The following is a 24276-nucleotide window of genomic DNA, read 5'->3' on the forward strand; positions in this document are numbered from 1 at the left end:
CTCCTGGCCACTGTAGCCTCCACCCGCTAGGCTCCGGCGATGCTTCCGCCTCAGCCTTCCAAGTAGCTGGAACTACAGGTGCACGCTACCGCGCCCGGCTAATTTTTTTTTTTTTAATTTATTGTAGAGATGAGGTCTCGCCAAGTTGCCCAGGTGGGTCTTGATCCCGCGGGTTCAGGTAGTCCACTCACCTCAGCCTCCCAAAGGCGCAGGATTACAGGCTGAGCCACCAAGCCCGGCTTATATCAATGTTTTAAGAAAATATTGGTTCTTCATAGGAAGGGTTCTGGTTTAAAATAGGTTACTATGGTTTTTTTCCCTTTTCTTAATATTGATTAGGCCCACAGTTTGGGGTAATTTTTGTTTCACAATACATCAAATCATTGTAGCTCTTTCTAGTTGGAGTTTAAGTTTGACTCCAGGCTCCCACTTGAAACTTCTCTATTCCATTCCATTGCCCTTAGGAAGGATCAAAATTAACCCAGATGTAAGGATCCTGCTCCCCACATCCTTCAGAAGCAGGTTTCAGCCCTCTGTGAATTGTAGTTCTTCTAGGATTACTCTAGAATAGAGGGTGGAAACCCTTTTCAGTAGAGAGTCAGATAGTAAATATTTTGGGCATTCCAGGACCATCTTTGTTGTCTCTACTCAAGTCTGCCACTATAGTGCTAAGCTAAAGCAGTCATGGACAATACGTAAACAAGTAGATGTGATTGTGTTTAAATAAAACTTCATATACAAAAACAGGCAGGAAGCCAGATTTTCCCTATAGCCACAGTTTGCAACCCTGTTATAGATCCCAGCATGTTAACACTTCTGTAAAGAAATTCCTTCTGGAGTTTTTCTATGCCTTATCTTCCGTGAAGACAAGACTATGCCGTCAGCTTTCTTAGAAGTACTGCCTCCCCATGGACTTGATGCTGCTCTGGAGAGGGACTGCAAAAAAGTCACATCCTCAGGTGCAGAAGGGGAATTGAGAGCTAGGACAGCCAAGACATCCAACACCGTCTCCTCATTTTACAGAAGAGAAAACAAAAGCCTAATGATAACAAAGTTCCGTCTGTGCTAATTTCTCTAATAAGATAGACATATGCAACCTAGTCCCCAACTCTGACCTCCTTACCCCTCTCAGAATGTGTAAAAACAATAGTGGTGCAGGGCTGCTGCTCCCTGTCCATGTGGCCTTCCTGGCTGCTCTCCTCTCAGCACATGAAATGGGTTGATGACCTCTGTGAGGGACATACTTACTAGATCTCTCCCTGGGGGTTTTGGTGTTGAAGACCGAGAGTAGGTTATAGCGGTTGAGGGTAGGCTCCAGGAATGCCACTGGTATGGCAGCTGCCAGTGAGGCCAGACATTCTCCAAGGGCAGGACGTTGCCTGGAAACAGAGAAATCCATTTAGAAGTGGTACCACCATATGCTGGTCCCATGTTGGGTTTAGAACCCTTTCCCAGGATGTCTCTGGTTATTTGTCCGTAGACTAATCCACTGGACATCCCAGACCCAAGGTTATATGCATTTATCCTTCCCTCATCTTTCTCTGGACACTAACCAATGGTTTACAGCGTTATCCTTATTTGGAACATAGTTCTCAAAACTGGCTAAGAGCCGGGCTCGGTGGCTCAGCCTGTAATCCCACGCTTTGGGAGGCTGAGGTGAGTGGATTGCCTGAGCCCATGGGTTCGAGACCCACCTGGGCAACTTGGCGAGACCTCATCTCTACAATAAATCAAAAATTAGCTGGGTGTGGTAGCGCGCGCCTATAGTTCCAGCTACTTGGAAGGCTGAGGCGGAAGGATCGCTGGAGTCCAGCAGGTCGAGGCTGTGGTGGCTGGGAGTGGCCACTGCACTCCAGTCTGGGCGACAGAGTAAGACTCCAACTCAAAACAAACAAACAAACAAAAAAAACTGGCTAAGGGGATATACTATATTGTGCAGTTTTGCCCTCCCTCCCAACATGTCTGAGATCAAGTTTTGCTGGTATCCACATTGAGATAAATCCTTCCTTTTCTCAAAATGCTTTAAAAACTTCTGCATAATTTCTGTGTGCCTGTTCTCTGCTATGTCCACTAGTGGGAACAGTAGAATAATAAGCCAAAGCATTAACATGACACAAAATAAAAGATCTTCCTTCCATCATAAACAATGGGTCCTAAATTCTACAGCTTGATTTAGAGGAGAGACCTCAAACACCTGTTACTCCTCGCCCTACCTTCTACAAATATTTGAGTGTCCACCATGTATTAAGGTCTGGCTTTTGAGTCTTCCTGTAAAACAATCAAAGAAACAAAAACAAAATGCCTGGGATTCCTAGTTCAGATTCCAAATTCTCCAGTTGAGAGGATTTGAGTTTGCTTTAGGGTAGGCAAGTCTGTAAGTATAAGGGATGGGAATCAGCCACAGGTTGGTCAAGGCAGAACTAGGACTGCAATAGTGTGTTTCCCTCCCATATCTGGGCTTAGCTTTGGAGTTGTATCTTGTCTACTGCTATTGAGGCAATACAGTGGCAGTGCTGGCTGGAAGGACGCTGTGTAGGGACTGACATCTGTTGCTTTCCGTGAGTGAAAGACCAGAGCCATCTGTTTCCCACCTATTAATATCTTCCATCTTCTCACTGGCATCCAATCACAGATGAACTACATTATCTATCCTGTGAGTTACACATATTATGTCAGCTCCCAAATTAGGGGATTTCTTTTTTTCAAATAAACAAGGAATATGAGTCCTTTGTTAGATCATGGCACAAAGATAATGAGGACATATGCAAACAAGTTTATAACTAAGACTCGGATGGGGCTTTCCTCATTCAAGCCCATCTCATGCCTCATTCTCCCTCTCTCTATGGCTCATCTACTCAGATTGAGCACTGATGCTGTATATATGAAGCCCAAGAGCAGAACCCCTAAGGCCTGAGGGGGATTGCATCTCAGGGGATGTTATAGTTCTCATAAAGACTCTGCCAGCTGGAGAAAGTACACTTGGAGCCAAGAACCAGCACTTAACCCTCTTCTGTGATGCTGTGGAAGCAGAAAGGAATCCAGCTCTCAAGGGTTCCCTTCAGCTTCCCATTGAGACCCATACCCAAGAGTTTGTGTTCATTGTCCCTGATTGCAACAATAGCCAATAATTCCAGCAGCACCAAGAAGCCAGAATGTCAGAAACACAGATTCTCTGAATGTGTAGAGGAGCTTTTTTTTTTTTTTTGAAACTGAAGAGTAAACCAGATAATCTTAACCTTAACCTTTGATCTCCAGATGATGAAAGTCCCTCACTGAATGCAGAGCAAATATAGAACTTGTGTTCCACATAGAACCCTGAGTCAGCAATATGATCAAATAACATATCTTTATGAACTAGTCATAAGGATTAAAAACAGCCTGCAACTTGGTTATAACATAGAGAAATAGATATATTTGAGCTGGATTAGAATGTGATCTTAACTAGTCTTGAGAAAAATGACTGCAAGAAAATGAAGAACAAAAAAAAAAGAAAAGAAAAGAAAAGAAAAAATGACTGTACAAGACTGTCTAGAAACAGAATCTGCAGGGGGTTAGACCCAGGGGTGTAGAGAACTGTTCTACTTGAAATACAAGAGGAAGCTGCTGAACTAGAGGGGAAAGGAGAGGGTGGGTGAGTTGGCAGAAAGTTGTGTATTCTTTGGAAAACTTACCTAGTCTTCATTTAAGTTACCACACATAAAAAAGTGATCTTTTAAATTACCTTAAAGGGAAATTAATTTAAGTGGCTTTATTTTCTATCCTCTTCTTAGGCTTGCCTTTTAGAAAACTAGCTGACATTTTATTTTGTCATAACGTTTTAAGCTGATAACTTTAAAATCAGTCCCCAATCAGCAACAGTAGATTGACAGGTCCTCACTCAGGCAATCCCTTCTTAGCTGATGGCAGCCTTGTCCTTTAGATGAAAGTTTGACAGTTAAAGTCTCCCCACCCAGGACTGCTCCACAGGCAGAGCAGAAGCCCTTGAACAAACCAACCCTACAGTGCCCTATATTTCAATGCTGCCCTGGATCCCACTGGAGGTGCATCACTTGTAGAGGGTGAGGGACTGAGACTGCAAAGGCTGCTGAGACCTGGTTACTCTTCGAGAAGCTTTCACAGTGCTGCTTCACTTCTGAGTAGGCCCCAGATCGGGACTATTCCCTCACCTTTCCTTCACACCACCTGTTCTTCCCCATTTATTTCCCTTCTTTGCTAAGCTCAAGATGATGGACAGGCATGAGAAGAGGGCCATCGTTTTAACTTCAAACCTGAGTGGCCAATACCTCAGTGAGAGCTGAGGACAGTGAGCACCTCTATCCATCAGATATGAGCATCCAAAAGGGGTTGTTTTCTTTCATTTAATAGTTTTACCATCTATACTAATCACTGTGGCCAATGAGGAGAAATGTGGTGTTTTCTCTCTTCAGTGCTGCCTTGTGAAGAGGAGAAAGAAATGAGGAGATGCTTTGTGGAGGGGAAAGAAATGCCACAGGGAGGGCATTCATGAAAGGAAATCTGGGTGAAAATCAGGGATAACAATGAGTGAGATCTCAGATCCAATAGCAAATTTGAGTTGCACAGGGAGATGAATCTAGGAAGCAGGTGATCCTGAATTGCTTTGGTGCTGAACTGGTCCATTCTTCTTCTCTTTTTCTTTTTCTTCCTTTGACCAAAATTAAAATCATGATTTCATGAAAATAGACTTCTGGAGAGTTAATCAGATACAAATGCATTCGCTGGGGTAAAGACAGTTGATAAGTCTCAGTTCTTCAGTGTTGCACTGACTAAGGGGATGTGGCCCTGTCCTCTCTGATATTAATTACTGACAAACCTGAGTCTCAACAGGGCATTTTCTAGTCTAGAGCACACAATGGTGCTAATTAGCTGTTCAGCTAAGAGAGAGATTAACAACAGCTCTCTTGGCCTAGCTGTTAAAAGTTCTTTAAAAGTAAAATCCAGAATTCTGCCAATTAATGCTTCTTGCTGTGAAACATCAGTGTGAATGACCTTGGCCCCTGGGCGGAGAAGGAATTGGGCTAGGCAAAGGCTTGCTGTTCTAAAGCTCCTCTGGTCATTAGCACCCCCTAGGGGGCATTGTGGGTGTGAACCAAGCTTTCAGCAGGGCAAGGCCTACAGAAACAGCTCCACTGTAACCAGATCTACTTGAAGAGCTTATCACTGGGCATAAAAACTCTCCTTTTTTGGTCTCAGTTCTTAATACCTAGTACAGTATTTTTCAAATAAGGTTCTTCGTCAACAATGACAGATTAGAAAGGGGTCCAGTCTATATGTTGGTTTGTGTTAGTTCCTAATTTGATAAGTAGAAGGCTTGCCTTGTAAACCTATCAATTTTATTTCTATGCATCTAGGTCTTGCTCTCAAATGTCTATTGTCAGGGACACAGGCAAAGACGAAATCACCAAAGTAATAGTAAGAATGCCTTGCACACACAACAGGGCTTTGCAGTTTTTAAAGTTCTCTCATGTGTATTCCAGAGGATGCTGAAGAAAGGACATGACATATAGCAGAGATACAGAAAGCACAGTGAGGGCAAGGGTAGGACATTGGTCTAAAAAGCAGTAATAGTGACCTTAGAGGTTGAGGGAACATGTGCAGTGTCTGATCAGAAATAATTGGTCAAAGAAAATCAGGCAGGACGAGAGGAATAAATATCTCTAAAGCTCAAAGTGGAAAACACAGCTTTCATTTTAAATACAACTAAGACTCGGTGTTTAATGTTACCAAGTTCCAAGTTTTGTTTTCTTGACCAATCCCCATCAAATACTCTTTCAACTAATCAGAGTATCTCCATGTTAAAGAATGTAAGTATACTGCATGATTAAATGCACAAAGCCATGACCCTTCTCTGAAATTTTGTATCTGAAAATTCCACTTGTCAATGACATTCTCTGGGTTGTCTCAATTAGAAAACATTTCAAAAAAGTGTTTCTACTTTTTCCCGCAACTTTCCCTCTCAGTCAGCCCTATCACAAAGGTACATGAAATCTTTTCTATCCATAAAACATATGTCAGGTATAGCTGGAAACCAAATATTTCATGATTCCCTTACATTTTTATGCACATTCATTAGTCAAGGAAACTTCATTAAATGTGGTAGAGAAATGGTGGGTTTATTGCTTCCCCCCCAAAAAAAAACCACATGAAAAAAGGAAAAAAATTAGGAAAAAATCTGGATCTACGTTGATTAGAAAATGTATGATAACTTCAAACCATAAAGTATGGATCAAATCAAGTGAGGATACTGAAATGGAAACACAATTTCCAGACCTAGAAGAAAGCACAGCAATATCTGTGAGTATTGAAGGGGCTAGAAGATGAGTTTCTGTTTGAAATAATGAGCAGGCCATGGGACACCTGGTAGGAAACATGTGTGTGGGTCCATATTGCAGAAGGGCAGATGGGAGACAGAGTAGGGAAGAATATGCATGCTATGTGCCATTCCTATGACCTGGAGCCCTAGCCTGGAAGACCATTAGAGGTGAGGTAGAATAGAAGAGTGAAAAGTAACCTGTTTTGTAACTGCTGAGTTATCTAAGCAGAGGATAAACATACATTAAATTACTGAGCAAAAGTCCTATGGCTCTAGGATGCACTGAGAGTTCTTGCCAGCTGCTTCATTTGTTGGAGGAGGATACCAGAACCTGAACACTGGTGCATTGCTAGGGCTAAACATGCTGCCGATTTGGTGAGAGAGAGTTAGTCCTGAGTCAGTTTCTCGATGTGAAACTGCCTTACTGTTTCTTTTTATTTATTCTTCTCCACTTTCTCCCCCCCCCACCTCTCTGTTCTTAAGAACTAGCAATGTACCTAACAACCAAGAAATAGATAAAAAACATAGTTCAGGGGGAAAGTTGTTCAGAAAAAATATACAGGAAAAACAAACAAACAAACCCAACAGGGGCAGCCTTGACCCTACAGGCTTCCCCAAGCCTTGACTTCTACCAACACAGATTATGAAACACCAAGCACAATATTCACAGTGCTGCAGATACACAATAAACCTGGGACGAATACATGAATAAAGTATAAAAAGTCATATGAAGAGCAGTCTTTTTCTGGTCTGACATTTCAGAGTTGACCTTTCTTTGACTTTTTTTTTTTTCCAAGAGAAGAATGCATCAGCTTTACAAAACACCATACAAAGAAACACATACACATGGGTGAATATATACATACACACATATATATGTATAACCAGAAAATTAAAAAAGATACTGAGGAAATACTTATAAATGCTCAATGGAAGAAATGAACTGAAAACACATTCCCTAAGTGAAATTTGGTACAAATAAAATTTTTAAAAAGAGATTTTCCTGTTGATTTGGTATAAAATATTCGGTGCTAAACTTTTGTCTGCCCATTTTCTATTCCCAAATGACACAACTCTTTATTCACATTTTATGTAAAACAGTAAGAAGAGCTAGACAATTGTAAAAATGTAAAATCATAATCAAAACAAATTTAGTCATTAACTCCTCAATGAATTTCTTATACTCTGGAAGTTATTTGGAAGCTGTGACTATGAAGAAACAGACATTTCTTCAACATTTTTTGGTTTGTAGCACCCGATTTCTAGTCATTAGATCTTTAGTTCTCGAAGGGGTTGAAGTTTTTGTTTTGTTTTATTGAGAAATCACAGTTTAAATACTTGCAAGCTTTGACAGGAAACAAGGGTTTATTGTTGGTTTGATAACAGCATCAAAAGAGAGGCAACACATGGAAAGTGGATATCAAGGGAAGTTTAGATTAAGTAATTTTAAGCACAGATTGAATTATTTCCAGTTTGCATGTTTGAAAAGACAAAAAGAGAAAATCTTTCAAGGATAAAACTAAGTCCAGAATTTTGTTAATACTGTTTATCCTTCCAATCTTCCCAATGGATTAAACAGAACAACAGAACACATGGCATTTGATACTGAAAAGCAAGGGGTCGCCGAAGGCCTCCACTGCGACAGGCAGATTAGAGGCAAAGCTGGAACCAAAGCACCTCGGCAAATCAGTGTGTTCAGATTCAAGAGTATTGACCAGCATTGCTGCTACCCAAGTGTGCACTCGTTTCAAACGATAGCTAATCTGACAACCGAGACTGGTAAAGGTCCAGGGTTGTATCACACAGAAACTCATTAAACACTAAAGCAACTGCCTCGTGTCCCTGGAGTTTCTCAGCAAGCTTTAACCGCAGGAACCCTGGAAGCGATTTGGAAGTTGTGATTCTGAAAAAGCAGACAAAACTCCAACATGTTTTGGTTACAAGCACAGAATTTAGCTTGGTTATGCTGCTCCTTTAGCCACAGGCATTCACTGGTAATCTCCACCGAAGTTATAACTTTCAATAGCCTCATTGCAGTTCTTAATACTGCCATCAACATTTCATAATCAAGGCTCAAAATTCCATATCAGTGAGCATTTTGGTTTTGCTGGATTGAAAAGATATGATTAAGTGTTTAAAAAACTGTAAGTACCATTTTTCTGAGCCTGAATGTATTAGGCTCTTTTGTTCACTAATTACCTTTCAACATAGATGTTCTTTCCTGTCCCAAGAGAGTAAAGGCTGCACAGTATGTGGTAGCAAGAAATCTGCACATTGCTCACTGAAACAAAGAGGAGAAGTCATTACCCTGCGTCAGACCCAGCCCCACCTCCTGTACATGGAGAGTTCATGAAGACAAAAAAAAGTGGGCATCAGGCAAGAGCAAAAAATCTCGCTCTCTGTCTCTCTCTCAACAAAGGCAGCCCCCCTTTTCTACCCAGATGCTAGTTTGCTAGTCGCTGAACTGGCAGAGTAAACACTGATAGGAAAACATTCGCCACTGAGACATTCCAGTTTCTGTGAGGGACTTATGGTGGGGATCACATGACTTCACTGCGAAAGGAATCATTTGACCAATGGGGCTTTCCATAATGGGATTTGTTTTTTCCAGTAGAAGGAGACATTTTAGTCAAATTTTACCCAGTGCAATATTTCCTTCTTTGGAAAGAATAAAGTAGAAAACCTGAAGCTTGAATGGGTCTTATACTCATTTCCTAGGAAAATATATCTAACAGTCCCCCAAGTTCTCTACTGGGTGTTTTTTCAAAAGGCAGTTCAACTGTATCTCCATTTTGCCATGTTTCCTAGAGGAATGGCATGCTCTGCTTAGGAACTCATAGAGTTTAATATGCAGGCTACATGTCCCTGGCCATGTCTGAAACTCATACCGATGCTGCGATGACTTTAACACAATCAGGATCTAATTTAATGTTTTCTTTTTCACCCGAGGAATTGCATTGTTTCCATGACACAAAATAATGAGTTTGGATGTTTCTGAGACCCCCACCCAGCAGAAAAAATTGATTTTCAGTTGTTCAGGGATATGGAAGACATAGCCTCAGGTACTGACAGCTGGTTAAATTAAATCACATGCTAACATTTAAAGTGTAAAACTGAAGTTTGGTGGCAGAATATCTGTACCACAGGGCTGAACAAACTGCAAAATGCAAACTAAAATAAACCTGACCAATTTTGGTCTTCTGAAGGCCCAGATAATGAAATGTTAGCATCATTCCTTTGCTTGTGGTATCCAATGAATAAATTAAGGTTTCTTAATAAGAAAAATGGTACCCGATAAACCTGGAAGCAACCCTGTATCTCCTGATGTATTATTCAGATAACCTTTCCAAATTAAGCAAGGGTACACACAATAGCTAAGAGCTAGACTAGCAGGTGGGAAATTCTGGTCTAGAAAAAAGTGAGAAAAGATGAAATATTACCAACTCAAATTGGGGAATTTCTTTCCCCCCAAGAGTCTATTACTTCTTTTTTTTTTTAAACCTATGAAGAAAAAAAAAAGCATGGAATAATTCTCTTTCTACTCTTTCTAGGTCAACATCAGTGAATGGGGCCTATACTTCCTACCTGTGGCTATGTGCATATAAAATAGCAGTAGGACTCACAGAGTAGATCCACCCCAAACTGATGCTGAGCGACGTGCTCAAAGATGGATGTCAGGATGGGGAGCAGAGCCACTGTGGTATAGTTAATATTCTGCGAGACGCCTTTAATCTGCGTTCTGGAATGGGTAAACTTCCCGAGCTTCAGATTTTCTGATGTCTTCTCTAAATCTTCTGCGGCATTTTCAAAGAAGGCTCGTAACCCAGCCTTCACCAGCTCTGAGCCTGACTTCATGACAGTCCTGAAAGCAAACAATGTTCAAAACCAGAAGCATAATCCGAACTTTTGGCCAACCCCATTCTTGAAATTGATGATTTGCAGTGCATGCTGGGCAGACATTTGACACCCTGGATACCTGATACTGTGTCAGGAGAAATGGAGAGATCAGTTAATATCCAGGAAGAATCCTGGATCACATGATCTCAAAAGGACTGGTGACTGGGTGGTGTGTTCAGTTTGAGGGAATTATTGCTTAACTCTTCAGGAAATGCAAAAAACAGTTTAGAATGAAACCCATATTAGTCACCTGCTATCTGTAGAAAGCTGCAACTAGCCATAGTCTTCTGTAAATGTCTAATTAAACAGAAGGAAAGGCGAGTTTTTCTTATAGCTTACTGTGGGATAAGCAACTTTTATAAAGACTATCTAGAAACATGAACTCTTCTGATGCAGGACTTCTTAGAGAGAAAGACAGAGTAAGGAAAGAAGTCAACAGAAACTTAAGATTTCTATTAGTTTGCAGGAATGTCCTAGGTGGGACAAGGGGAGAGAAAAAGGAGCGAGTCCTTTTAAAACAGCTTAGTCAGCCGGGCTCGGTGGCTCAGCCTGTAATCCCACGCCTTTGGGAGGCTGAGGTGAGTGGATTGCCTGAGCCTGCGGGTTCGAGACCCGCCTGGGCAGCGAGACCTCATCTCTACAATAAATCAAAAAATCAGCTGGGCATGGTAGCACATGCCTGAAATTCCGGCTACTCGGAAGGCTGAGGCGGAAGGATCGCCGGAGCCCAGCAGGTCGAGGCTGCGGTGGCTGGGAGCGGCCACTGCACTCCAGTCTGGGCGACTGAGTGAGACTCTAATTTAAAAAAAAAAAAACAAAAAAAAACAGCTTAGTCAGACTACTGGAGAAAAAATTCATTGAAATGTGCCCTGTGGGAATGGAGGTTAGCTATGGACATTCAAGGTCTTCCCTCAAAATATAGTATTTCAGAAACTTAGAATTGGAACAAAACCTATAAGTCATCTATACTTTTTCATATTTCTACATCTTATTCAGAAGATTACAACAGACTTGCTGCAATGACAGATGCTTTTTATCTGTAGCATTTTCCTGATAATCATTCAACCAATCAGGACAATAAAACCAAGGAAATAAAGACAGTGAGGTTTGCTCCTATTCTGGAAGCATTCATGAGCTTTCTTTTTAACTTTCTAGTTTCAGGTTTTGTCCTATCTACATTAGGAAAAACAAAAACAAGACCAAAAAGATCAGAACTCTCTCCTGAGACTTTTTGCTTGTTTCCTGGAATAAAGATTCCTAAGGCCAGTTGCAAGAGATTTTGGTTGCCTGGGTTGCCTTGGACTGATTCTTCAAATTTAATGGCCCTTAACTTTTTTTTGGTAGTCATTTTCAGTTCATCATAGATTTTCATCTTTGGGCCACTCTTTTAGGTTGGTGACTCTCTTCTGCATTGGGTCTCCAGGGGTGTGTCCTCCTCTCAACTTGACAAACCTCCTCCTCTTTTTTGACATAAGATCTTGCTATGTTGCATAGGCTGGTCTTGAACTCCTGGCCTCAAGCTATCACTTCAGCTTCCCAAGTAGTGGGGACTGCAGGCATGCTCCACTGACTGGGCTCTGACAAGGGTCACTCTTTTTAAAGTTTATTTTTATTTTTTTAGATTCAAGTGGTACATATGTATGTTATATGATGGTGAGGTCTGGGTTTCTACTGAGCCTGTTACTCAGGTGATGGGCATGGTGCCCAATGAGTGATTTTTCAACCCTTATCCACCCCCATCTAGGAGTCTCCAATGTCTACTGTTCTCATTGACAAAGGCCCTTCTTCAGTGATCATGCTAAAGAAAGCTGTCTATTAGTTCTTTCCACTACCTTCTAAAAATCTCATCATTTATGTTACTATTACCAGAATTTATGTATTATTTTTAAAGACTTCCTCCCAGACCCCTAGGCCATGGGAGCAAAACCCTCTCTGCTTCTAATCCTTTTGAAAACAGAACTCCCTAAATTTCCTTCTTTGGCCATTTTGAATTCAGAGTCTTAATGTTCACTCTTCCAGAATGCTTGTGGTCTCACTATCCATTATACAGCTCTTCCTTTTTTGTGGAGAATTAGGTACAAAGTGACGTTCTGCCACATCATACTGGAGGTGCCAAAAAACGTATATACATTTTAAGCAATGTTCACTGTTCACCATAATCAGAAGTGTCTGGACGCTGACGGTAACCACTTTTTGACCACCTCTCATAATTGTAGAAGTCAAATGTGAGTTGTGTTCATCTTATTGAGTATTACAATTTAATATAGTTTTTTCCTTTCTTAAAATGTGTATACACTTTTTGGTATCCTCTGTATATTTTATCTTCTGAAAGACGAACTTCTCATTAAGAGAAATGAGAATCAATGAGCCCACAGTGTTCAGTCTATGCCATGACAGTGGCTCTTCATCATGTGAACTGAGAAAGAAACTGAGAAACACAGAGTGCTAGCTTCTAGGGTCAGATTCATCGTTGCCCTGTCTCCCCTCTCTTCCAACTCCTGCAGAGCAGTGACCCATCTTTTCTTCATACAATAATTAGTGAGATGAGAGCATCAGAAAGGAAGTCACAAGAAACTATTGGAAAAAAACTGAGACGACTTGCCTTGTGTCAAGTGTCTGAGCTAAGATGTGAAGACAGCTCACCATCGTAGTAGAATCACTGCCTAGAATAAAAAATACCACCTGTTACTCCCCAAAACATCTATCTTTAAAGGCAATCTTCTCCATATGCATAAACCACAGCGCAGTGTAATTAACCACCAACACACCAAGTGCCAGGTCTGTGTTCAGGGACAACACATTAATCTCTAGCCTGACACAGCCTCCGCTTTATGATGGATGTCAGAGGCAGAGCTTAAAACATTCATTGGTGTGGAAAATCTGAGCAGTTAAAGTGGTAGAGAGGTTGTTTATCATGCTTCAGACCAATTTTTCTATGGCAAATTTAGGTAACATCTTAGTCCCAAGACTCAACCAGTCTGAGGGAGCCACAAATAAAAGCAATATGCAAGTTCAGGAGTAATTACAGGGAGGAGTACGGCCTTTAGCAACACTTCTCTTCACTTACCAAAGAGGGAAATCCTGTGTCTAACAAGAGCAGCAAGCTTGCAGAACAGGCTGAAGCAGAAAAATGAACACAATTCAGATTAAAGAGATTCAAGGACTAATACTTTGAATTCCCTCATCCCACACCATCTACCATGCTGTAAAACAGAGACCATGGATTGGGACTCTGAAAAGATGTACTATGTTTCTATCAAAGAATCCTTTGGACTACACTCAGGAAAATGTGTGTCTGTACCATCTTGTTGGAGAATCATGAAAGGTATCTTGCAGGTAGCTCCATCCTAACACAATCTCTCTGCAACAGTTACACTATTTTGCAGTGACCCGGTACAAACTACCCTTTGCTTCAGAGTGCCATATGTTGAAATGTTCATTTGTATGACATTCAGGAACACATGAGGATTCTGAAAGGAAGCATGATTTTCTCCCCCCCATTGTTGCAATGAATTGCAAATCCTTTTGTAGTCTTCAACCTAGGGTGTGAAGGTTTAGTTGGGAGGTGGGCAAGAAGTGGGATTGGAACAATGGAAATGATTCAGGTATGAGAAGAGATTGTGTTAGACAAAATTTATTTATTTATTTATTTTGAGTTGGAGTCTCACTCTGTCGCCCAGACTGGAGTGTAGTGGCCGCTCCCGGCCACCGCAGCCTCGACCTGCTGGGCTCCGGTGATCCTTCCGCCTCAGCCTTCCGAGTAGCCGGAATTACAGGCACGCGTTACCACGCCCAGCTGATTTTTTGATTTATTGTAGAGATGAGGTCTCGCTGCCCAGGCGGGTCTCGAACCTGCGGGCTCAGGCAATTCACTCACCTCAGCCTCCCAAAGGTGTGGGATTACAGGCTGAGCCACCGAGCCCGGCAGACAAAATTTATTTTAAGAAAGGAATATTCTCTGTCATCTCCCATTAGTCCATGGGCCTGGCCCAATCAGTGTCCTAGCTGGATCCTTTGAAACTAGGAAAGCCTATATGTTTTTTGAAACTTCTCAATGCTTTCACTCATATTTTCCACCATGGAACTCCTTGAAGGTTTAGCTGTGCCTCTTTGTTTGACTTTTCCCAGTGCCTAATGAGGGCCTTGTGCAGTTGGAAAGGAGCTCATCGATGTTTCTGAACATGCTACTGATGGACCCCATCTAGGGGTGCCATGACCATCATTTCATTCATGTTGCTGATGCTCTTGGGAGGAGATTCTTTAGAATTCTGCCATTATTTGACACTGGCATGGCTAGACAAGAACTTTGCAATCCCTTCAGAAAGCAGGGGGACAGAAAGAGGGAAAAAAGAAAGAAAACATCTGTTCAGACTGTGGGTTCTCCAGGTGAGACTGAGCTGAAATCATTCCTTGGTCTCTCATTCATAACTTGTCAAGGAGCGCCCTGCTCCACTTGGCGAAAATCCTCTATGGGACAACTCAAATGGAGAAAGAAGCACATCCTGAGAGTTGGAGGGATGAAATCTTGCTCACCCTTAAGTGATTTTCAATGAATACCTGGGTCTTTCTGGGCTGTCTACTGGAGAACCACAATCAAAGTCCCCCGTAGATAGTCATTTGTTTTTGCAGTGGAAATAGATTGGAAACTGCTGGCCTGAGCTTAAGAGAACTCATAATAATTAAACAGAAAATTGGCAGCCAGCTAGGATGAAATTAAATATGGACTACTGCTTTTTTTTTTTTCAGAGATGCGTATTTGCTGCAGACTCATGGAATTGGAGGAGTGGGACATCCCTGAGGAATGAGGGCTCTGTGGCTCTGCCTATGATTTGGTGGGCTGTCTTGGTGAAGCCCCTTGCCTGCTCTATGTGTTAGTTTTCTCACCTGTAAATAGAGTAATCATATGACTCTCAGTTTGCAGAATTAAGGGCAGATAAACTCAGATATTTATGGTGAAAATACTTCAAGGTGGACACACGTTCTATTTAAATACAAAATGATGCTTCTGTAACAATATTTGGGTTGTTTGATCCTAATGCTAACACGGCTTTCCTCACTGTCAGAAATGCTTTCTCAGGCATGTGAAGGCCAGTACCTGAAATTTCCAAAGGCCCCTGCTTGTTCCCTATGGAGCCCATGATTTAAGTGGAAACACTAGCCTTAGCTCAGAGTTATGAGGGACCTGAGTTTCTAGGCGTCTCTCCCTTATCTCCGACTTGGAAGGCAATAAATTAAAGAGATCCCAAGGAGAGTCTGGGACCCACAGGTGAACAGAATCAGATGCATAAGTGGGACAAGGACAAAGGATGCAAACAAGAGGAGTCTGGCAATGTGAACACATTCAGGACAAACACGACTGCTTCTGCAGGAAGGCAGCAAGCACACTGATGGATTTGAAAGCTATTTGCAAGGCTGATCAGTGCTAGGTTGTACTCCAGCTGCGACAAATGGTGCCTGGTTGAACAAATGTTACATTTCCATGAATTAATAATCTACGAAAAATAGATGACGAAAACAGACACACCTGCCCTCTGTTGGTTTTTCTGAATATCTCACTTTACCCGTCATTTCCCTGGCTTCTTACAAAACACATTAGTGCATCCTGAAAATGTTTAGGAGGTCTTTGGTCAATGCCTGGTTTTAAGGATATCTCATTTTGATAGAGTGGGGTTTCTCCCATCTTAAATGGGAGTAATCATGGTGCAGAATAAATGGCACTCAATGTAGATAGAGAGGACTACTTGGGTCACTTTGGGCACTGGAGTGGACCTGACTGAACCTCTGTTTCTTTCTCTACCAAATGGAGATCATAATACATAGCCAGTTCCTAGAATGTAAAACATTATGATGCTTCACAATGATACTTACACAAATGGTTAACAACTATTACCATACAAAAAATTAAGCTCAGTGCTTAGCCATGTTAAATGTTTAATAAATGTGAGATAAATTCTGAAGTTGAGTATCCTCCCAAAGATGGTGATCTTTAATGACTGGGCTCTCATACAGCATAATGTGCACTGTTCACTGGCAATGAATGCTAGGGAAAGAGTTGACAGCCTACTTTCATTCAAGTCCTCGGCTCTCTGCTATTTAGAAGTCTAGCCCATTCCTTGTCTTTCATTAACCAAATACAGAGAGAGCCTGAGGAATGGTAGAGTTCATCTCTTAGCCTGATCATGAAGCATCACCTCTGTTCTTATCTACATTATACCGAGTGGAATGAGTAGGGAGGCTGGCGCTTTTGATGAAAATATTATTTCCTATTAAGAATTTAAAATTGAATTATATAGCCTAGATTTCAAATTCCAGATCACCCACATCAGGACTTGTAAGATCTGACTCTTTAAAAAAACTGTAATTTGGAAATCTTAAGAGGGAGGGGATTGAAAACAGTGTTTACCTATTTATTCTCAGTGTCACGTGTTTACTTTCCCCAAGCTTTAGAATGCTCTTCGTTTTTTTCTAAAAGTTGTTTTGGGATAGATGTTGACTTGAGTATATAAATCTTCCCCAAGCCCTACTGATCCTCCCTAATAATGTACTTCTCTTAAATGCTGAAATAATACAGAAGGAATGAATATGATTTCTTTCAAAGTCAAGATGATAATAAAAACCTCCAAGCTACCAATCATCAGCATATACCTCATTTCTCTAAAATATTCACCATTTAGACCCCAGGAAGCTGGAATTTTAAATGAACCACATTGGTACCATGACTTTATCTTGTAGACTCACCTGGCCACCATTTCTTTCTCCTTATGGGAGGCATACCCGCTGCTGCTCAGGGGCTTCAAAGGGGATGACAGGAAGTAGAGGCGGTGATTGGTGAAGTACTGGTCAACTAGTGGGAGGAGAACCTGGAAGACCCACCAGAAATCAACTTCTAAGAAGCTAGCTAAAGACTTTCCTTTGATTCATTTTTAAATGTTTGATCTCAGTGAACAAAAATCCTCTGAAAAATCCTAGTCATGGAATTTCTGGAAATTCTACTTTCTAGGTCTCAGTTTCCATCACATCTTCCTTTTCTCTACTTCATACCAGAGGCCTTGGGGATCTGTGAAGGAGAGAGTCACTGACCAAGGGCCCAGAGAAATGTCATGCTGCCCTGAGTCAGCATTTGCAGAGGAGTCCTGTGGGACACGTGCTCTCAGATAGGGTTTTCTGGGCATCCAACAGGTACACTTGAGACAAGGCCTAGCATCACTAGCCTCAAGCATTCTGTCTGTGTTTCTCAGAGCAAGGCACCTCAAGGCCTTCTATGCCATTAGTCCTCTGAGAAAGGTTGTATGGCAGAGACTGCTCTCTGGCACTCAAACTTACTCTCCCCTTTTTCCTTGTATTAACAGAACTCCTGTGTTTCAGCACACTACCCAGTCTCCCTTTGCGGCTAGATGAAGCTCAAATGACTAAGTTCTAGCCACTGGCATAGAACATTTAAAAAGCAGTAGCTTGCTCTCCCCTCTCCTTTTCCCTTTTCTCACAAGCATGGTGCAGGTGAGCCTACTTGGACCACACCTTCGGAAATGTTGGCACACCAAGGGAGAAAAATCCCTGGTTACTGTGTGGTGGTGTGGGCTGGGCAGGCTGCTACCTTCTCGGACTGTCCACTTACCTTGGGGCTGTTAAACAACAGAGGAATATCCATCCACCTCACTGAAGCCATTGGGGTCTCAGACATCTTTGTTGGATCAGCTTAACCTATACCCTAAATGGTAGAGATTCTAATAAGAAAGTACTTTGATTAAGTGTAGAAAGTCACTTACTTTGGCAAAGAATTTGATCTCCTGGTCATGGGGAGACTTTTCAGTTTTCCCACTGCTGACAATGGCTTCTACAAAGACACAGGTTGGCCAGGGTTAAAAAATAAAAGTCAATCACATTCTAGAAACAGAGCAGTTTTTCTAAAGGCTATAAAAAAGGCTATTTGATTTCACAAACATAATTTACAGAGTACTTTACAATTGTGCTGGTTATTTCTTGTGTCAATTCTCTAACCTTTTCACTACCCTCTTTCTAATGATCAGAAAGCAGTTTCAGAAAGGTTGGGTCACATGTCCACAGTTACAAAGGAAAAAAATGGGAAAGTTAAAATAGGATGAGTTGCATGAAAGGAATGACAAAAAGTTCAACTAAATCCAACAGAGAAGCTGAGGATTAAACTGATTTTTTTTTAAGGAAGGGGGAAAAAATCTCAGCCACTGTTTTCCCCCTAAAATCATTTGTCTAGATGAATCGAATAGTTACAGTATGAAAGGAGCATTATTTGATAAAGAAATATCAACTTCTTCTGTGATATTTCACAATGATACTTACCCAAATGTGCAATAAATTCCTGAGCAGAATCAACATATTTCAGAATCTTCTTCAAAAACTTATAGGCAAACCTCTTTTCCATGGAGGAGGCATCCAGCTCCAAATCCTTCATACCTCTAGGTTGGAAATGGGAAAACCCCAGGAAGTAACAGAGATAACCACGTGACTTTGGTACATCATCAATCCTACCAGTGTGGAACTTAAATTTCCCATTGCTTATGGTAGTTCTGCCGTAGTGACTCATTTGACTAACTTCCCCTTACACTTGGAACCTGAGCGTGTGATGCCTGTATTACAATAATTTCCAAAAAGATTTTTCAGGAAGACATTTATCACTCACATAACAAATATTGAGCTGGGAATGTCAGAGGAGAAAACAAAAAATCTTTGCTCTTACATACTAGCTATGCTAGCTGTAAACAGACATAGAATATAAATTAGATAGAATGCTATAAGTTAATATGTCTTTTGAAGAAAAAAAAAAAAGAAGGCAGAATGAAAAGGCCCAGGAGTGGGCAAATGAAGGCTTGCAGGCTAAAGTGTTAAATATGGTTGTCAGGATTAGTGTCACTGGGTGACTGACATTGGACTAAAGGCTTGAAGGAGGTGAGCCGTATGGGCATCTGGGGAAAGAGGTTTTAAGGCATAGGGATCAGGTGGTACAAGGGTCCTGAGGCAAGAGTATGAAGGCTGAGTTGAAGGAATATGGCAGATGGGCCAGTGTGGATGAAAGGGAAGTGAGCAGGTGGTCAGAGGGGTATGGGATGGCAAATGGGGCAAATCAAGTAGTGCCCTACAGGCTACCCTCAGAATTTTGCTTTTGAGCAAAATTTTGTTCTGAGTGAGAGGGGAAGCAATTGGAAGTTTTGAATAGGGAATGACATGCTAGTACTTACATTATAACAAAATCACTTTGGTTTCTATGTTTAAAATTGACCACGGGGACGAGGTTAGAGAAAGGAGCCCAAGTAGGAGGATAGCGATAGCATGAAGGGATTGATAGCATGAAGCGGGTGTTGTTTTTTAAAGGAAGAACTATCAGAATTTGGATGTGGGTTGGGAGAAAGAGAGGAGTCAAGGTTTTTGGCTTGAGCAATTGGTAGAGTGGGTTGTCATCAAGTGATGGAGAAACTGAAGACAGAGAGGGTCTGAGACGGGGGTGGGGGGTTCGGGGGGGTGGCTAGGATAGTTCTCCTTGGTGGCAGGGACCTTGCTTGGTCATCTATACATCCAAGTGCCTACCACAAGGTCTGGCACATGGCAAATAAATGCTTAGGATATGTTTGCTGAATTCAATTATCTTTCTCCTTGATTTTCTCCTATTTCCTTGACTTCCTTTATCGTGGCAGTAAAGGGAAATTTTTCATTTCTGTGAGCAAGTTATTTATCAGTAGATCACACTGCACATTTATCTCAGTGTTAAGGACAGGATTAAAATGACGATGGGAGTATTTTTCGAATGCTTCCTCAGAGGCTGTCTCCTGCTGTCTGACCTTTCCTGCTTAATATGGCAAATGAGTCTTGTCATTTTTTCCATATGAGATACAACAGAAATATTTGTATATATTATTATTTTTGTCATTCAATGGTATATTTTCTGTAGGAAACTAAAAGGAAAAAGCAGCAGCTTCCTCAGCAAACATTTCTTTTTAGGAGGAAAGACTATATCAGAATAGGAACACTAATTTATTTTCCATCCTACAGAAGACTCAACAAGCATGATCCTACATAGCACAGCCCATCACCAACATTTGGCTAGGGAGAAAATGGAGTCCATCTTTAGTGCTTAAGTAGTCAAGACCAACCTATATAAAACATTCATCTAGATTGGCTTACATAAGTTTGAGATAAAACATTTTAGGAAATCACATGCATTGAATCTCCCCAGAAAAGTTACATCTTCATACGAATTTTCATTGTTCAAAGACTGTTTTTGTCAGTTATGCTTGCTATTGTTACTGTTGAATAAAATGTCATATAATACAACAAAATAAAGGTGTAAAAAGAACTGCTATTCTATGAAAACTAACTTCATATCTTGCAAAGACTCATAATTACAAGCTTCCAAATATATATACTACATATATTATATATGATATAATTGCAAATATACCAGTTTTGAATTAGGTATGAGTGAGACAATTGTAAAAGATAGAGAAGGAATTTTTAAAATGTCTAGAATACTGCACTTATTTGTTTTCATTTGCCTCAAATTCTCATTGTTCTCTAAAGATGCCCAAATTCCAAAGCTGTGAGGACATATTACAGATGTGGTTTTTTAACTCCAATCAATGGAACAACAAACAAAGAAAGGGCCTTGGCCTGTAGCACAAGATTTATGAATGGATGCACGTTTATAAATTTTAAGTTATAATTAAATGTTTAAGGTCTATAAATATAATTTGCCATGATTCTTTGCTGTGACTGATCTTTAAAAATTGATACCTTCTATTCCTGTTTATGTCAAAAAAGGGCTTCATGCTCCAAAATGAAAACGATCTCATCTCAAAAGACTCAAATGGGTTTTGTAGGCAGGTGATTGAATACCTGGAGAGGCAAGGCCCACACCCACAGCCCTGCCCTAGTAACCTCATGTGGAAGATGACTTACCTAGAGACAATAACACCATTCACTTGGAGGAATTTAAACAGGTCCTGGGCCTTCTCTCGGTCCCTGAACTTTTCTTTGGCAGTCAAGGTGTCGTATGGTACCAAAAGAGGATGACTACCACCACCTGGGGTCAGTAAGGTGAGAGACAACAATATATTTGGCTCTTTCTGCCCTTGTGAAAGAACACACCCACTCCCAGCTCACTTGTGTCAGGGGGAGGTTGTGAACCACACTCACCTTTGCTCTCTAGCTCCAGCTTTTTCTTCTTGGCCCAGATATTGTGATAGTTCTCAGCCACAACCTCCACCATTCCCTGTGTCTCACCAAGGAGATGCAAGTCAAAGAGAAAGCAAGCAGGAAAGATGGCTTCGTACCTGCTAGGCTATTTCAGGCAAGCTTGGGAAGGGCATGCCACTGAACACCAACAGTATAGCGCCAAGGGCCCCGTTATTAATTAGCCTGTGCTATGTAACTTGTTAATTTTATATCTTTCTATACACATAGAAAAGAATATCTAATTCTGTGCCTCCTTTGTAACTTATTACCCTGGCATTTTGATACGTTTATGACAAACACCCATTTCCAGTTGAACCTGTGTGCTGTAGCTCACCATTCTTCACAGAAGCTCAGTATCATGCTCCTGACCTGAACAGGGAGTTAGGTGCGGGGGTCAAGGAACAGTCTAGAAACCCACAAAGCCTGCAGCTTAGAAACTAAAAATAATCACATCTCAGAGGAAACTGCTGTAAAAAAGATTTCTCAAAGAAAATCCATCTTGGTAAGTCTGGTAAAACAGTGACTTAGAATGAAGGATGAGCTTTGGAAAGAAATGCTCTCAAGGTCCAAGGGTTGGGTCTGATGGACTCCCAGAAGGGTGAATGCCCCAGGGGGGAACAGGTCCCAGCCACCAAAGTGTGCAGGAGGGGAGAATGGGTGGAAGCAGCTTTTAGTTTCGTCTGCTTGGTTTTACGTCCCTATATCCTGCAATGATTACTTATCTGCACCATCATGGGGAACTTGAACAAATCCACTATGGAATATCCAGGCTGTCCTTATGGTTTGGGGGACTTACAAGGACCAGGCAAACACCTCTACCCAAGGGTCCGATTTCACAGTTTTCTCCTAGCTGTTATGTTTTTGGGTTTCTATACAGTACAGCCAACCTTCTTTATTCATGGGTTCTGCATCCATCGCGGATTGAAAATATTAGAAAAATGTTGCATCTGTACTGAACATGTACAAACTGTTTTTTCTTGTCATTATTCTCTAAACAATACAGTATAACAACTATGTATATAGCATTTATATTGTATTAGAATTAGAAGTAATCTAGAGATGATTTAAAGTGTATGGGAGGATATGTGTGGGTGATATGTAAGTACTATGCCATTTTATAGCAGGGATTTGTACATTTGTAGATTTTGGTATCTGTGAGACGTCCTAGAGCCAAGGTCCCAAGGATACAGAGGGACGACAGTAATGTGCTGGTGATTCTTCACGTTACTGAGTCATCACTTGTGATGACATCCTTGGAAGCAGTGCAAAGCCTCCCCTTCCTGGGTGAGTGGCTAATTCTGCCGAGACTTTCTCTGTTGCCTCTGCACAACGTAGCCCTCTTCAGTTTTGATATTTTGGTGGTGCTATGTTCTAGGCATTCTTTCCCTTTTCTCCCCTTTAACTCTTTGAATGGTAGTATGTCCTGCACTGGAGAGGCTTTGGAAAGCAAGTTATGCTGTTCTGAAGTAACAACACTGACCTGGAGCTCTCTGGAGAGCACAACATTGGAGAGGTCCAGGGGGGCAGGGCTGTAGCTGTTGCCCTAGAAAAGCAAAGGCAGAATCACTGGGTTTGCCTTATTCTTATTATTTTCCTTATTCTTATCAGCATTCCCAACTTCAACTGTTAAAGATACGTCCCCCCAAATCCCCAGGGTTTATCTTGGGTGGGCCCACCTATGATGTCTCAGGGAGAGCATTCCCAGATTGTCGATGGGTTCTATTAACCCAGCTTCAGTCTCTGGGTGTGGTGTCGTACCTGGCTGGCCTGGGACACGCTTCGAAATTTCTCATTTTCTCGCTGTTGAACCAAAGCTTCTCCCTCTTTGGTCCTCTCCACAGTCCAGCCCACTGCCAGCATGGTTTTCAGAGACTCTCTGGCAGGCCAGCGATAAATTTCCTTCTCCTGGAAGAGAATTTGAGCAGAAGAACTCTGCAGAACACGCCCCAGCATTCTGACTGGCCTGTCTCCCCATGGAAGGTGGGTCCCCCAGTGGACAAGGGTGCTAGTTAGGTCTATCCTTCTTTCACAGATCAAAAGATCCCCTGCAGCATCTCACCTGAAGTGCAATCCATTTTTATGATGTTTTACAATATAAGACCCTACAGTCCATTTTGTGGATAAAGAGGAACAAGAACAGGAAAGTGACTTCTCGTGTTCTAGCAGCTGTATGAGATGGGACACTGTCAAAACAAATCTGCACAAAGCTTTCCTCTGAGCTTAGGAAACACAATTTTTTAATATTAGCACTTCTTTTTTGATCGGTATACAATTTCATAGGTGGTCAATATGCATACTAAGATACACACATCATTCTTTATACACACTAGACATAAAGCTTACAAAGAACCCCTACTGTTTGCAAGATAGGAATTTAGAGTTGAGTTGAGCCAAATTTTTTAATATTAAAAAAAAGGCAAGAGACTTGTCCATATTTTTCTGGAGGCTCTTCTCTTTACTCCCTGTATTTCCACATATTGGAAATAATTTCTGTCTGAATTTTGTCCAGCAAATCTCTACCTCTTTTCCTCACCCCAGCCCAACAATCTAATGAAAGATCTCCCTAGTTCAGTTGTAGGAAAACTATAAATGCATTTTGGTTCAGTCTGTAAGTGCTGAAACAGTGCTTCTTTCATCAATGGCCTCTTAAAGCCAAAGAACTTAATGCGAGGTTAAGCTCTTAGAACCTGGTCCTGGAGTTGATGCTCATAGGCAAGTTCATGAGCCGTGTACTGAGTCCTAAGGAACTTGAGTGTGAATGTGTCTTGAACCTTTCTGAGCATCTGGTACAAGTCCCAAGGAAGGACAGAGCATGGCCACATAGTGTGACCAGAGAGGCCCATTTC

At 41.4% G+C, this 24276-nt stretch overlaps 1 protein-coding gene across 2 annotated transcripts in view; it reads right to left on the reverse strand.

Annotated features, from left to right (window-relative positions):
- Positions 1 to 24276, reverse strand: part of RYR3 (ryanodine receptor 3) — a 160337-nt gene that overhangs the window by 79898 nt on the left and 56163 nt on the right. For both annotated transcript variants that reach the window (XM_008050522.1, XM_008050521.1), the window contains exons 16-27: positions 23189 to 23335; positions 22911 to 22973; positions 21392 to 21467; positions 21155 to 21278; positions 18545 to 18660; positions 17995 to 18062; positions 16967 to 17088; positions 13296 to 13345; positions 12831 to 12891; positions 9955 to 10193; positions 8531 to 8612; positions 1249 to 1379 (exon numbers count right to left, since the gene is read on the reverse strand). In XM_008050522.1, the coding sequence (XP_008048713.1) occupies positions 1249 to 1379; positions 8531 to 8612; positions 9955 to 10193; positions 12831 to 12891; positions 13296 to 13345; positions 16967 to 17088; positions 17995 to 18062; positions 18545 to 18660; positions 21155 to 21278; positions 21392 to 21467; positions 22911 to 22973; positions 23189 to 23335 (1279 nt within the window). The remainder of the gene's footprint in view (positions 1 to 1248; positions 1380 to 8530; positions 8613 to 9954; positions 10194 to 12830; positions 12892 to 13295; positions 13346 to 16966; positions 17089 to 17994; positions 18063 to 18544; positions 18661 to 21154; positions 21279 to 21391; positions 21468 to 22910; positions 22974 to 23188; positions 23336 to 24276) is intronic.

This window comes from Carlito syrichta, unplaced genomic scaffold (genome assembly GCF_000164805.1).
Source record: "Carlito syrichta isolate Samal-C Ts95f unplaced genomic scaffold, Tarsius_syrichta-2.0.1 Scaffold148494, whole genome shotgun sequence".
In the NCBI taxonomy this organism is placed as follows: Eukaryota; Metazoa; Chordata; class Mammalia; order Primates; family Tarsiidae; genus Carlito; species Carlito syrichta.